The sequence below is a fragment of the Pestalotiopsis fici genome (assembly GCF_000516985.1).
Source record: "Pestalotiopsis fici W106-1 unplaced genomic scaffold PFICI_Scf_3, whole genome shotgun sequence".
Classification (NCBI taxonomy): Eukaryota; Fungi; Ascomycota; class Sordariomycetes; order Amphisphaeriales; family Sporocadaceae; genus Pestalotiopsis; species Pestalotiopsis fici.
In genome coordinates, this window is record NW_006917093.1 from 2,875,026 (window position 1) to 2,888,321 (window position 13,296).

The following is a 13,296-nucleotide window of genomic DNA, read 5'->3' on the forward strand; positions in this document are numbered from 1 at the left end:
CTTTGTTGGAAAATTGAAGCTCAATTGAATCTATAAGGACTACGTTTGACCCCCTCCTCGTTTGCTCCTAGGGGTGGGTGACAATGAAAGAAATGGGAGAGGTTTTGCCAGAGTTCTCCCAGATTTCCATGCAAACGGCACATTGGTGGTGAGGCTCGAAATTCTTCTCCTCAATATGAGGGATAATTAGGCAGTGCATGTCCTGTCAAGGTCCATGATCGAATATTAATATGTTACTTTTACTGCGGCAAGCAGTGCCAGGAGCAGCATCGGGCGAATCACGAGAAGGTATGCGCAGCCCGCAAGAAGCTTTGGAGAGCTGTCGAATTGATTCAAGCACTCCACATCAATTTTGAGACCTACGCTTACGAACGCGTCTTGGAGAAGTTCATCATCAGGGATGGCATACTGTATTGTATTGATCAGACTGTGTCGTCATGGGTATATTGGTGATGCCAATGCTGACTCCAGACCAAGCTGCATCGGAAGAGATCCTTCTTGCAGCGATCATGGCCAGCAAGTGCGCAGATATCGTGACTGTCTGCAAACTTCTGCTCGATATTTTACTTAAGCGTAAGTTTCTGTTTTCCGCACCGGATATTATGAACATCCCACTAACCAGTCCCTACAGCCCTTGGCTTATGTATCGAGGGAATATGCGTCGTCCCTCGCAACGTCCACAGATCAGTGTGTACCGTCGAGGGCAAGGACAGAGACATGGAAAAACACATTGCTGTCGGCTCGCATAATCTACTCCGTGTGACGCTCCCGGATGGCGAACAAATGGCCGTCGACTTTTCAAGTCCTCACATGGGATGGCACGAGAGACCCTAGCACCCTCGACAGTCTGGAAAGAGAACCGAGCGGTCTTTGTTCTCCCTCCAAGCAATTACGGCTCTTTAAACAGCCAGGAATTAGTGATCGCTATGATGATACACTGTGAAGGCAATGAGATCGATAAACGCCGGAAAGAGCTCGTCGCTGTCGTGAATTCAACCATTCAAAGCACGTCAAGTACTTCTTGATTGAACAAGCTGCTGCTACGTCAAGCTTCTGCTCCATGCTCACTTTTCAAGCTCCAGTCTACCTACTCAACGAGTAATTATGGAAAGATCAGTGGTCAGGCGCGGTCATTGTAGAGCTCAGTTAGAGCTGCGGCCCTTGATCCGATCTCAGCTTCTTGTCAACAGCTAGGAGCTGGTTGAGCTTAGCATACGGCCCAAGCTTCTGGTTGCAACAAGCAAGAACAGTTAATCACACAAGCACTGCCCTGACTGATTATAAATGAAGCCTTTTCTTTCGCAGATTGACTTGACTTTCCTGCCTTTTCTACATCACAACCGCAAACTCATTCTGACTAAACCATACACTCCTCCCCAATCCATACCATTTCACGCCAATTACCAGTACCACCATCAGTCTTGAGTCTCGACCGCTCCAGGCCGTATTTAGCAGACTGTGAATATTCAACGCCAAATTCGATAGATAAGAACTATGGGGACTAGTCATCTAGTTCATGGCAACCCTATGTCTGGCGTATGCCCTTCCGACTCTCCTTACAGCCAGCCGTTCTTCCAGCAATCGCCGCATAGTCAAGGCTTCCATCTCAGTGAAGAGGAGCTATCCGCACAGAAGGCATTCATGGACAACTACGGTCTTGTCCAAACGACTGGTGTGACTACACTTGCCGCCCAAGTCAATAACAACTCGGAGATAATGCAGCAAGACCAGCTTAACAACAGCACACAGGTTTGCAAGCCTGACATCAATAATCAGGCGGATGCGATGATCCCGGCGCAAAGCATACATGGCCCAGTGGTATCTTACGGGGACAACAACATGAAAACCACTATAACGGGGCCGTTTGAATTCGATGGGATGCAAAGTCATCACCAAATACCGAGTGGCGACGCAGGCAGCATGAATGCTGGCTATGGAGCGCCTTTCGAGTTGATTGGTTACGGGCTCCAACATCAAGCTACAGCTGCCTTCCCAGCGAGCCAGTATCCGGGACCAGGCTCTGCGGTATTCAACGATGGCTCGCAGTACTCTGAGCATACCTACTACAATACACAGCAGATCCATGGTGGTATGACGGGAGAAATGACAGTTGCCCCATACCAGAACTTTCATCAAGCTACAGATATTGTCGACTATGGTGTCCCTTCAGGTATGGAGGCAACACGATTTCAGGTCAATAATCAAGCCATCCATACTCCCGAAGGTGCCTTCATCGCTCCTAAGCCCGAGCCGAAAAACGAATGCGATGTAGCAGAGCTTGTCGCCATGGCCCGGGAGTACGCCAAACAAGAACCGGGGCAGGTAGATGCACAATCAAATGACAATGTACTCAGTGGTTGTGTTGACAGTCCCAATACACCAGCCAGCTCAAAGGCGTCTACCAAGCCGAAGAAGGCACGCAAGACAAGATCCTCTACGAGGCAGAAGGGCACGAGAGTGCCCACGGCTATGCAATGCGCTCCAATATCAATCGCTCGCGACCGCAACGGCAAGAAGCGCGTCGAGATTGGACCGACTCTGGCAGGCGACGGCCTCCCACAGATCAAGGTACACCCTGGCTCGGACGATGACGACAAGACGAACCCTCTGTCGCTGGCTGAAGCAGTGGCAAGACCAAGGGACGAGCAATTGACGCTGCCCCGGCCGGGCGTACCGCTGGCTGGGCCCCGGGTCAAGGTACCATACCTGACCATTGATGACACGATGAGCCGGGAAGAGCAGCTGCGCCGCGCCGCGCATAACCAGCAGATTTCAGAGGTGGACAGAGCAGATCGCCGTGCTCGAAACAATGAGTCTGCTCGCAGGAATCGAGAGCGTACCAAGCAGGCCATCGTCGATGCCCAAGCCAAGGTGGAAGAGGGCCAGGCCAAAATCAAGGAGCTCGAGGAGAAACTCGTGGCCCGCGATCAGGAGATTAAGGAGCTGAAGAAGCATATGGGAAAGAAGTAATGGATAGTACGAGATATACCCTCTTGACCTTTAGGCAGTTTGGCGCAGCAATTGTACGATTTCCTTTGAATCCCTCCATGGCTAATTCCATGAGGTCAAACCGAAACAATCTCTCTCTCTCTGATAGGACTGGGATATTTGAAATTCACACTGCGTAGCTGTTCGTGGTCGCTTCATGCACCACTGTGATGTCTTTCTTTCTTTTTCTCTTTTTTTTTAAAAAAAAAAAATAAAAAAGCGACCACGAATTCTTTCATATTTTTGACACGTTCGCATCAGAAACTTTGCATTCGTCGAATTGAGCGCACCTGCTATATTATTATGTGATTTATTTACGAGGGGTACGTCGAAATGATCGCGAAGTTTAAACTACTGTTGAGCAAACTCCTGGATCATCGTGTTTGATGTCCCAAGCGGCGCCAACAGACTGAGTGCATCAGAAACACACATTCAAATGCGTGACGCAAGAGATGGTGGCCAATGCCTGCCCAACGGGTAATAATGGTAATGGTCGAATGTGCTCGGCATTGTGCTAGGAATGATTAATCCGGAGAAATTACCACGCCATGCCAACGGCGGCGCTCTTCTCTCATTTCCAAGGCCTCGATGTATTGCTCAAGCAAACTCTGGCGTCCCATTGCTCGTTCACGTTCAAGGCTCATCTCAAGGGCCTGGCGAAACTCTCGACGGAATCCCATGCGGCCTTGGGCACGGCGACGCTCGTGGCGCATTTCAATAGCTCTGACGAGATCTGCCCTGAAGCCGCGACGGCTGCGTCTGGAGCGGCGACGACCTGGCCGACGCATGGTTGACAACAAGGGGTCTTGATTGACGATTGATTGATGGAATTGGCGATTGTGGTAGTACTATTACGACTAACGGACGAGGGAGTTGAGCTTGAGGATGCAATAGATGAAGTGGAACAGGAAGAGAAGAGGGGCCAATCTTATATACATACCTAATAAATGAATACTGTCGCTAAATCAGAGATCAAAAGTATACTTTCGTGAGCATTACCATATGTGAATCAGGAACGCCCACGTACAAAGGCCGCTTTTGAAAGACCGTCTATAAAGCCGATTTCGAATAAACCCCTATTTCAAGAGAGAATGGTCATGGGAGGACCATACTTGCAAAGGAATTACTCACTTAAGTTCGCCTCGAGGGCAACTTTACTGCCGAAATGATTCATGACCGTTTGGTAATCATCCAAAGCAAATGGTCGTGACAGGCAAGACCATTGTTGATAGTGTCAAGAGATTCACGTATTTTCACAGATTCACGACCTTAGACACAACCAAGTTAGATATTGCAATGTCCATTGTATCAATTATATCGCTATAAATCACCGACTGGCGGAGTGTGAAGTGTTGGGCAAGCAATATTACCTTTCCCAAAGTTGTTTCACGTTTCCTCCACTCGCGGTCGGACGGGCTTGCCATCTTCCAGGCATTCTCGACACCTGCCTCCCGTGAAGGGCAAACTCCTGTCTCTCTTTTTTCCGCAACCAGCACAGTGTAGGCCACAGAGATACCGATCGCATCTTGGAGCGGGACACTCTACTTTCCATCGACAACTTTGTGTTAAATGCTGCTTCCCACATTGGCATCTCTTGAAGCTGCATTGCTTGCCAGAGTGGTCCCTTTTCCCACACATGCAGCAGCGAGAATTGCATGTCATGGCGTTGAGATGCTTGTTATCTCGAAAAGGAAATGGATTACCACATCGACGACTGCATTGTTCCTGGCACTCTGTCGCGACATGCCGCGGGAATGGCTTACACTTGCAGCGATTTGAAGGTTTGACGGGGCATTTGACAGCCAGGTGGCTCTTCTTACCACAATATCCACACGGGTTAGAACACTTTTTGAGTTTGTGATCGAGGCCACCGCAATTTGAACAAGGATGGGATTTGCCATGTTGATCTGCTCCATCTCCAGCAGGTCTTTCTACCGGCGGATCCTTGAACATGTTTCTAATATGGCTTCGACTCAGGCTCCTTCTCCTTACAAGCTTGTCTAGCTCCGAGAATCGACGACGCGGAAAGTGGAAGATCAGTTGAGTAAGCCACATGAAAGGGCGTCCCGAGCGCAATCGAGTCGGATCTTTTACAGTCATAGAATGTCTTGCAGTGGCCCAGGCATCAGGAGCTGGAAGACTTGATGCTCGACCGTAGAGCTTTGGGGGAGCGAACGGGAATATATCAAAGAGCCGGTCCTTGGCAGTCTTTCTCGTGCTCCGAGGTAATAAGGGATCTCTTTTGAGAATGAGGTGGAAGCCCTTGGCCAAGACCCGAGATTTCTGATCTGGCTTTGGAAAGCCTCCTGAGTAAAGGCGATGAGCATCTTGTACTCGAATATTTCGCTTCGCATCCTCAATCAGAATCCTAGTCCGCTCCTCAATAGACCATAATAGGTCCTGGCCACCCAATTGTTTGAAGAGGAATCTGACGGACGGATCATTCACCTCAAAATAAAACCGCTGAGCAGCATCGAAAGCAAAATCTCTTTGAGCCCATTCGAAATCGCCAAGCTGTTCTTTGGTGAGGAAGGTGTGTCTGCGTAGAAGACTATTGAGCCATTCATCGATGGTAGTAGATCGAAAAAGAAAGGCGACTGCGTCTTCCTCCTTGTTTGGGATGGGGTTGGGTCGAATCAAATGCAACAAATCGCAAGGCTCAACGGCCGGAATCTTTCTACCCTGACGAGAATGAACTGCAACGCGGCCTAACAGTGTAGAGGGATTCCAGATATCTTCAGTAGCCTCCTGTTTGGCCGGAGTAACAAAGATTTCCCATAGACGATTGATAAGGACATCTCTAACCTCGAGGGTTCGATGCTCGTACCGCTCAAAGGCGAGGTCCTGGTCCAATGGATAGTGGCGCGCCATATCGAGCAGCCTGATATCCTGGAGTCGCTAGGGATTACGCGATGTTTCCCAAGAGGTTACAAGAAGAAGGCAATCACGTGTGCTCTGCTCTGGAAGGCATGTATCATCCGGTACTCTTCCTCCATCGAGCGCCTTTGAGCTGACTCCGTGCAGAGTTTGGCCGAGATCCGATCAGCTTAGTATCGCGATGCTGATGTTGCATCGGCCGTGCATGGATGGACAAAGGTAGTGCAACACCGCGTGGAGTTGGTCGCGTGGTTTTGAGAAGAATGATTGATCTTCCATACCTATACATCCAACAAGGTCATTCTGAAGAAGACAAAAACTCCGCCACTACCTGGTACCAAACTGACCTCAACAACATGGTGTACATTAGCCACAGTGGGGAATTCACATTGTAACCCCACACTCGACCAATAAGTTGGGGCGCTTTATCAGGTGCCTGTGCTGGGCTCCAAGCTACTGTAGACACCTGATAAGTGCCCAGGTGCCTTGCAGCTTCTAGAACACAACTCTACAAGACAACATATGCCTGGATACCTCTTTGAGCTATTGAGGACGAGGCTTCCATTTCTTAATCGCTTCTGCCCAGAAAACAGTAAAAGACGGGGTGTGTGAGACAACCGTCAGCTCCTAGGAACACTTGGATTGCTAAAAACAAATCCAGCGATCCTCTGTCTCAAACCTTTAATTTCCCAACTGTGCATACAAAGCAAGCATGTTGGTGATGCGTGAGCCATGACAGGCCCCCCGCGGACTCGGTCCGGGGACCAGACGGAGGACTCGTTCCCCGTGTCCCGATTCGGAAACCCAGCGCTTGCAGATGAACACGCCGACGCAGCGCCTCGAGTCCATTTTCTATCTCTGACGGCACATTTGCAATTCTTACTCGGTGCTTTGTCATCTCATTGCTTTGGAAATGGACGAAAAGGGCTAAGAAAAGATGTAATGAGGTTGTCAGATCCAGAAGAGAGTAACATCATTACAGCTCGCCCGTTACACTCCGTTTCGTAGCACTTGTCTGTTTATCCCTTTGCCAAGCACAACCAAAGCCAAGAAGGCAACCCAGGAGAAGCGATCACCCGGGTCCTTGGCTCTGTCCGCGGTTGGCTGCCGTCCTTCCACCCCTGAATCTTGACAGACGTTACACTCTTATTGTGGCTTCGCGTGGAACAGATGAGTCCCACGCCCCAGCTCCCCGGTCCGCCATGCCCGCGTCCGTCTCCCAGCCCGGCACGCATCCTCCGCACTCTCCTTCATTTGTCACGTTCCAGTGCTTTCGGCTGGAACCGAACCTGCCAGCCCTTGCGCCGCCCTGGCACCAGCTGTATGCGGGCATATGAAATCCCTCCTATGGGGAGATCTTCCCAAGGGTGTCAAGTCATCAAGACGACGACGGTCCCCACAGCGTCACTCCTGAAGGCTTGGAGGGCCACGCGAAAGCTTATTCCGGGGTAAAGCATGGGTACAAGTATATCTCTAGTCATGATCCGCGGAGTGCAGTTCGCCTCTGTCAGGAACAGGCACACCCAGTTCCACGACGTGACGTGACGCAGGTTGAGCATCTCCCGAATACATGATGGGCTTCCGCCACTGGGCTGCTACGCTGCTTGCAGCTGGCCTCAGTAAGTTGAAGTTGTGCCAATCTTGTGTCCATCAATATCACTGACCATTTCCAGACATTCAGAATGCTTTGGCTCAAAGTTCTACGCCTGTTGTCTACACGGATCCCGCGACGGGCATCACGTTCGATACATGGCCGGTACCAGCAGCCTCGAGCGCGGGTGGAATGACATTTGGTATGGCCCTGCCATCCGATGCCCTGACAGTGAATGCAGACGAATTCGTGGGATATCTGGTAGGTCTAGTACTGGAATCAGTAAAGATGCATCTACTGACCTGAAAAGCAATGCGCATCGGAAGATGCAACCTCGACGGGATGGTGCGGAGTTTCATTAGGCGGCTCAATGACCAACAATCTTCTATTGATGGCCTGGCCCTACGATGATGATATTTACACGAGCTTTCTTTGGGCTACTGGTTACACTCAGCCAGCACCATATACCGGCGACGCAACTCTGACCCAGATCTCATCGACAGTCAACGATACGCATTACACGCTGATATTCCGCTGCCAGGGATGTCTCTCCTGGGACCAAGATGGAACAACTGGAAGTGTTTCCACCAGTAATGGTTACATGGTGCTGGGTTGGGCTGAAGCTTACGCACAGCCATCAAATCCAGACTGTCCCGCAAACGTTGTCATGGTTCAGCACGACTATCAAGGAATCTTTGGCGCTCAATTTGATTCCACCATTGCCAATGCGTCCTATTCTGCCTGGGCAGCCTCAGCCACTGCTACTGTCACTGGCAGCTGCACTGCGGTTCCCACCACTACTGCCACCACTACCGCCACTGCGACGGCCACGGCCACGGGTGTTCCAGTTCCCACAGCCACCTACGACTACATTATCGTTGGTGCCGGAGCAGGAGGTATACCTCTGGCTGATAAGCTCAGTGAGGCCGGGAAATCGGTTCTGCTCATTGAAAAGGGCCCGCCATCATCTGGGCGATGGGGAGGCGACATGAAGCCAGACTGGCTGGATGGCACCAATCTGACACGCTTTGACGTGCCAGGACTTTGCAATGAGATCTGGGTCGACTCGAATGGTATCGCGTGTACTGATACTGACCAGATGGCTGGATGTGTCCTTGGTGGAGGAACAGCTGTGAACGCCGGCTTGTGGTGGAAGGTCAGTCTCTTGTCCTCGTTTTCAACAAGAACCAGCATAACTAATTTGAGTAGCCAAACACGGAAGACTGGGACTACAACTTCCCGACCGGATGGAAAACTTCTGACATGGCGGCTGCCACAAATCGTGTTTTCCAACGTATTCCGGGCACTGATGTTCCCTCAATGGATGGCAAACTCTATTACCAGCAAGGCTTCAACGTCATTGCTGGTGGGCTTGCTGCTTCTGGCTGGAAGAATGTTACACATGCCAACGATCATCCAAATGACAAGAACCACACCTTTGCCCGCGGAGAATTCATGTTTTCCAACGGAGAAAGAGGCGGTCCTATGGCAACGTACCTCGTCTCGGCGAACGCGCGGTCCAACTTTGATTTGTGGATGAACACTGCAGTCAAGAGAGTTATTCGAAGTGGCGGCCATGTCACAGGTATCGAGGTTGAGCCCTACCTGGACGGCGGCTACACTGGTGTCGTCAATGTGACTTCTATTTCCGGTCGCGTGGTGCTCTCGGCGGGTACATTTGGGTCTGCTAAGATCCTCATGCGAAGTAAGTATAATCATGCACACTTTCAACGCAGTTTTATTGACAAATTCAGGTGGTATTGGACCATCTGATCAGCTTGCAATTGTCCAGGGATCTGCAGATGGGCCTACGATGATCAACTCGACACAGTGGATCATTCTACCTGTCGGCTACAATCTCGATGACCACGTCAACGTGAGTGGCCTACCAATCTCGAATTAGACCGATGCTTACTTTTCTACAGACGGATACCGTCATCTCTCACCCAGATGTCGTGTTCTACGACTTCTACGAAGCTTGGGATGACCCGCCAGCTGACGACGAGAGCCTCTACCTTAGTGAGCTTTAATCTTTCCATTGATATTGTACTACGTGCTAAACATTTACCAGCTAAACGCTCTGGCATACTCGCTCAAGCTGCTCCCAACATTGGTCCTCTGTATGTCATGCATTTCTCCGAGGCAATGAGCAAGACTGACAAGAAACAGCTTCTGGGATGAGATCACTGGTGCAGATGGAATCGTTCGCCAGCTGCAATGGACTTCTAGAGTAGAGGGGAGTGATGGCATTGCGAATGGAAGTAAGTAAAAGGTCCAGTCCGTGCTGTCAAGGATATGCATTAACGCTTCGACAGACTCTATGACCATGAGTCAATATCTTGGTCGCGGCGCCACTTCTCGAGGACGCATGACAATCACTTCATCGCTCAGCACTGTCGTTTCAACACTTCCTTACCTCAACGATGCGAATGATGTTGCTGCTGTAATTCAGGGCATCAAGAACCTGAAGGCGGCTTTGGCCAACGTCCAGAATCTCACATGGGAATACCCAACTGCAGACGAATCCGTTGAGGATTTCGTGAACAACGTAGGCTCGCCACCCTATCAGTGTCTTGAACTTGACTAATTGGTGATTAGATGATTGTCTCGTACTCCAACAGACGCGCAAACCACTGGATTGGTGAGTTTTGTCTTTGTAGTTCAGACTCATTTGGGCAAAAAGTCTAATATGTCCTAGGTACCGCCAAAATTGGAACTGACGATGGACGCAACGGTGGAAGCGCCGTTGTTGATGTCAACACGAAAGTCTACGGCACGGATAATCTGTTCGTTGTCGACGCGAGTATCTTCCCTGGTCATGTTACGTCAAACCCATCAGCGTACATTGTGACGGTAGCGGAGCGAGCCTCGGAAAGAATTCTTGCCTTGGCGACTTCAACGGCTGTCGCCAAGTATGGGCAGTGTGGAGGCATACAATGGACTGGTAGCTTCCAATGTGCCGCTGGAAGCACTTGCCAGAAGCAGAATGATTACTACTCACAGGTAAGTTTTCTGTGTCAATTCTGCTATTGGAGCTCACGACTAACCCTGCCCGATAGTGTTTGTGATGTGTAACCGCGTTCTGAGCATTCATTCTTGTACATATTTCAATTAGATCATTATTACACAGCAATCATTGGTCCAATGAGATGAAACCATGTCAATTGCAGTAGAATTATTACATTTCGATTCAGACTATCTTCAATCCTTTTCAGGTCATGATATCTCTTGCTTGACTGCTTATATACCTTTATTTCTTTGCCAGAGCCTAAAACAAGCTGAACGCGTAGTAAGTACATAGGTTCCAAGGAAAAGTTTCCCTTCGACTAGGTTCCAAAGCATTCATTGAGGCATATGGCTCAGCGGCGCCATCTGATCTCAACGGACGGAGCAAGAAAATACCACTAACCCTTTTCTTTCCTTTTCCGGGGGAAAAAAAAAGCTTGGCTAACAGAAGAGCACAAAAAAGAATAAAATAGCAAAAGCTCATCGAACCCCAAGTCCGGGTCAAACTCGGTACACAAAGGGCCTGAAGCCGAAACCTCTACCATACCTCGAGGTTTGCGAATTTCTAGCACCTGAACCATTGTACCAAGTCGCCACTGTACCGGGGGGGCCTCCCCCGGGCGGCAGTCTGAGAGAGGAGTTTGGGCTCTCGTGGTCCAGGTGTTGGAAATCAAGGCAACTATTGGGAATTAAACGGCCTCATATGTTGGTAAGAAGCAAGCGCCCGTTTGCATGTTGTCTGGCTAGAGAGGAATGTCGCGAGCTTTGATGTGGTGGGGGACTGGAGCAAACGTGGATGGACATGGGACTTTTTGCATATCTCATGTACGAGAAATTTGTTTCATAGCAGAAGGATGGCTTTGTCTTTTCAAGTTAACCGACACGAATCGATTACCAACTGCGCTTGCAATACACGCCTCTGGATGTGCTTTCCTCGGCTCACAAAGTCCCAAAAGTCCAAGAGCTTTCCCAGGTATAATTCTTGCCTGGTCCTGTAATCTGAGCCTCGGTACGATTCCATTCAGGGCTATAGCAGGATCATTATTAGCAGGTTCATTGAATTCCCCCAGCAAATTTGAAAGAGGGAAAGGAGAGGGGAGAAAATTCGACTTACTGGTTGATCCCATCAACCCAGTCCTGGGCTTCAATGGCCACGCACGAGCTCCGGCCGACAGTATGTCGATCCCGCAGGCCCTGCGTGCGCTTGAGCGCCGCGGTCCCGTCGAACCAATTGCACGAGTAGACGACGAGTCCGGCCTGATCCGTCCGCAGGTCGGCCCGGATGCCGGAAAAGGCACTCGCCAGCGTCGCCACGGTGGCGTTCTTGGGGGCCTTGTCAATCAGCCAGTAGCCATTGTAGCCTTCACACTATTTGTTTTGGAATATCGAGGTTAGCTTTGCCTTGTCGAGAACTTTCACAGTGAGTAAAGGTCATGTCGTCGTCGGGAAGTCCGTGTACGTGAGACGGCAGTGGACGAGATCCTCGAGTACCATGTTTTCAAAAAAAAAAAAGAAAGGGAAAAAAGAGAAGGCTAAAATTTGAGAGCATAAAAAAAAAAGGAAACGTTGAACAAATATGACTTACAGCACCATCGGCTCCGCAATTGCCTGAAAAGCCGGCTTGATCGCGCGCATGCCCGAGTGCAAGATTCGGCGCGCTCGCAAAGTCATTGATGCTGCCCTCGGCCGCCGTCAGGATCTTGCCCGTCGGCAGCGCCCCCTGATCGGCCTCGAGGTACCGCGCCGAATACGGGAGGTGGAGGGTGTGGTCCCAGATCTTGTCCGTCGACGGGTCGCGGTAGGCATCGAGGTTAAAGTATGTGTGCTGAGTGAGCATGAGGGCTGGCCCGACAGTTAATCAGTTTGATGAACCTCGAGGCTGAGGGGAATGAGGAGGGAATATAGTGGGAGCGGTTCTCACGAGTTTTCCTGTCGGACGCGTTTGCTTTCATGTGGATCTTCCAGGTATTCTTGGCCACGCTATACGTCACTGATGCCTCGACGCGGCCCAGCATGCCGAGCGATGAGTTTGAGGTGTCTAAGATGGAAAAGGTGATGGATGTATCAGAGAGATCCGTCACGTTCCAGGTCCGATATGACCAGTTATTGGTCCCGCTGTGCAGCGTGTTGTTGCCATCGTTGAGTTCTGTAGTGTACGTGACATTGTCAAGAGTGTAGTGGCCGTGGCCAATGCGATTGACGTAGCGCCCTGGAATGGAGTTGTACACGGGGTGTCCTGGATCCTTTGCTGTTGTGCTGTGAGTACCAAGCTTCAGAGGTAGAGAGTAATTGCCGACCCACGGTAGTAATCCAAGACATCGTAGCCCAAGACAACATCAACGTCGTCGCCGGATTTATCCTTGACAAACAGATTCGTGAGGGTAGCCCCGTATGGTATAAACTAGACTTGGAGTCAATAGGAGGACGACACTACTGGCACGTGCGTGAGATCAAATGGTACCTGGGCTTTTATACTTGGTGTCGAAATTGTGTACTTCCCATCAGGACCAGGCTTTGGTTCATCTCCCACGGCGAGTGCCGTGCTAGATAGGATGGCCAGTATTAGAGATCTCATTTTCTTTCATATGTTCGCTGCTGTCTCAAACTTATCGTTTAAAACCTTGATGTGTGCAGATTGACCGTGTAAATGAAATTGATGAAACTAGAGCAGAAGACATGGACTTGTTGTCCATACACAGGTCTTATGTATTTGCCACTCCTTTTGCTTAGCATCTTGCTTTTGTTTGCCCTGATACTGCAGCAAGACATGCGCTTATAATTGCCGTCGCCCAAAACTGATATAGCAGCGTTGAATATTTGGGATACTTTGGGGA

At 50.1% G+C, this 13,296-nt stretch overlaps 6 protein-coding genes across 6 annotated transcripts; 3 read left to right on the forward strand and 3 right to left on the reverse strand.

The window, feature by feature from the left end:
• Positions 1 to 437: 437 nt before the first annotated feature.
• PFICI_05023 (uncharacterized protein) lies at positions 438 to 834 on the forward strand (the record flags this gene model as incomplete). The annotated part of the gene is made up of 2 exons (XM_007833604.1): positions 438 to 573; positions 632 to 834. 2 exons carry the CDS (start codon positions 438 to 440, stop codon positions 832 to 834), a joined length of 339 nt encoding a protein of 112 aa, XP_007831795.1.
• A 693-nt stretch (positions 835 to 1,527) lies between these two features.
• Positions 1,528 to 2,970, forward strand: PFICI_05024 (uncharacterized protein; the record flags this gene model as incomplete). Its single annotated transcript, XM_007833605.1, has 1 exon — positions 1,528 to 2,970. One exon carries the CDS (start codon positions 1,528 to 1,530, stop codon positions 2,968 to 2,970), a length of 1,443 nt encoding a protein of 480 aa, XP_007831796.1.
• A 542-nt stretch (positions 2,971 to 3,512) lies between these two features.
• PFICI_05025 (uncharacterized protein) lies at positions 3,513 to 3,776 on the reverse strand (the record flags this gene model as incomplete). Its single annotated transcript, XM_007833606.1, has 1 exon — positions 3,513 to 3,776. The coding sequence occupies one exon, from the start codon at positions 3,774 to 3,776 to the stop codon at positions 3,513 to 3,515; it is 264 nt and encodes an 87-aa protein (XP_007831797.1).
• An 870-nt stretch (positions 3,777 to 4,646) lies between these two features.
• PFICI_05026 (uncharacterized protein) lies at positions 4,647 to 5,859 on the reverse strand (the record flags this gene model as incomplete). The annotated part of the gene is made up of 2 exons (XM_007833607.1): positions 4,647 to 4,919; positions 4,981 to 5,859. The coding sequence occupies 2 exons, from the start codon at positions 5,857 to 5,859 to the stop codon at positions 4,647 to 4,649; spliced, it is 1,152 nt and encodes a 383-aa protein (XP_007831798.1).
• Positions 5,860 to 7,438: 1,579 nt separating this feature from the next.
• PFICI_05027 (uncharacterized protein) lies at positions 7,439 to 10,524 on the forward strand (the record flags this gene model as incomplete). The annotated part of the gene is made up of 12 exons (XM_007833608.1): positions 7,439 to 7,484; positions 7,539 to 7,717; positions 7,767 to 8,612; positions 8,666 to 9,161; positions 9,211 to 9,332; positions 9,382 to 9,475; positions 9,528 to 9,576; positions 9,626 to 9,717; positions 9,772 to 10,004; positions 10,055 to 10,097; positions 10,155 to 10,459; positions 10,516 to 10,524. The coding sequence occupies 12 exons, from the start codon at positions 7,439 to 7,441 to the stop codon at positions 10,522 to 10,524; spliced, it is 2,514 nt and encodes an 837-aa protein (XP_007831799.1).
• An 877-nt stretch (positions 10,525 to 11,401) lies between these two features.
• PFICI_05028 (uncharacterized protein) lies at positions 11,402 to 13,037 on the reverse strand (the record flags this gene model as incomplete). Its single annotated transcript, XM_007833609.1, has 6 exons — positions 11,402 to 11,489; positions 11,577 to 11,830; positions 12,048 to 12,304; positions 12,384 to 12,710; positions 12,764 to 12,863; positions 12,924 to 13,037. The coding sequence occupies 6 exons, from the start codon at positions 13,035 to 13,037 to the stop codon at positions 11,402 to 11,404; spliced, it is 1,140 nt and encodes a 379-aa protein (XP_007831800.1).
• Positions 13,038 to 13,296: the final 259 nt, after the last annotated feature.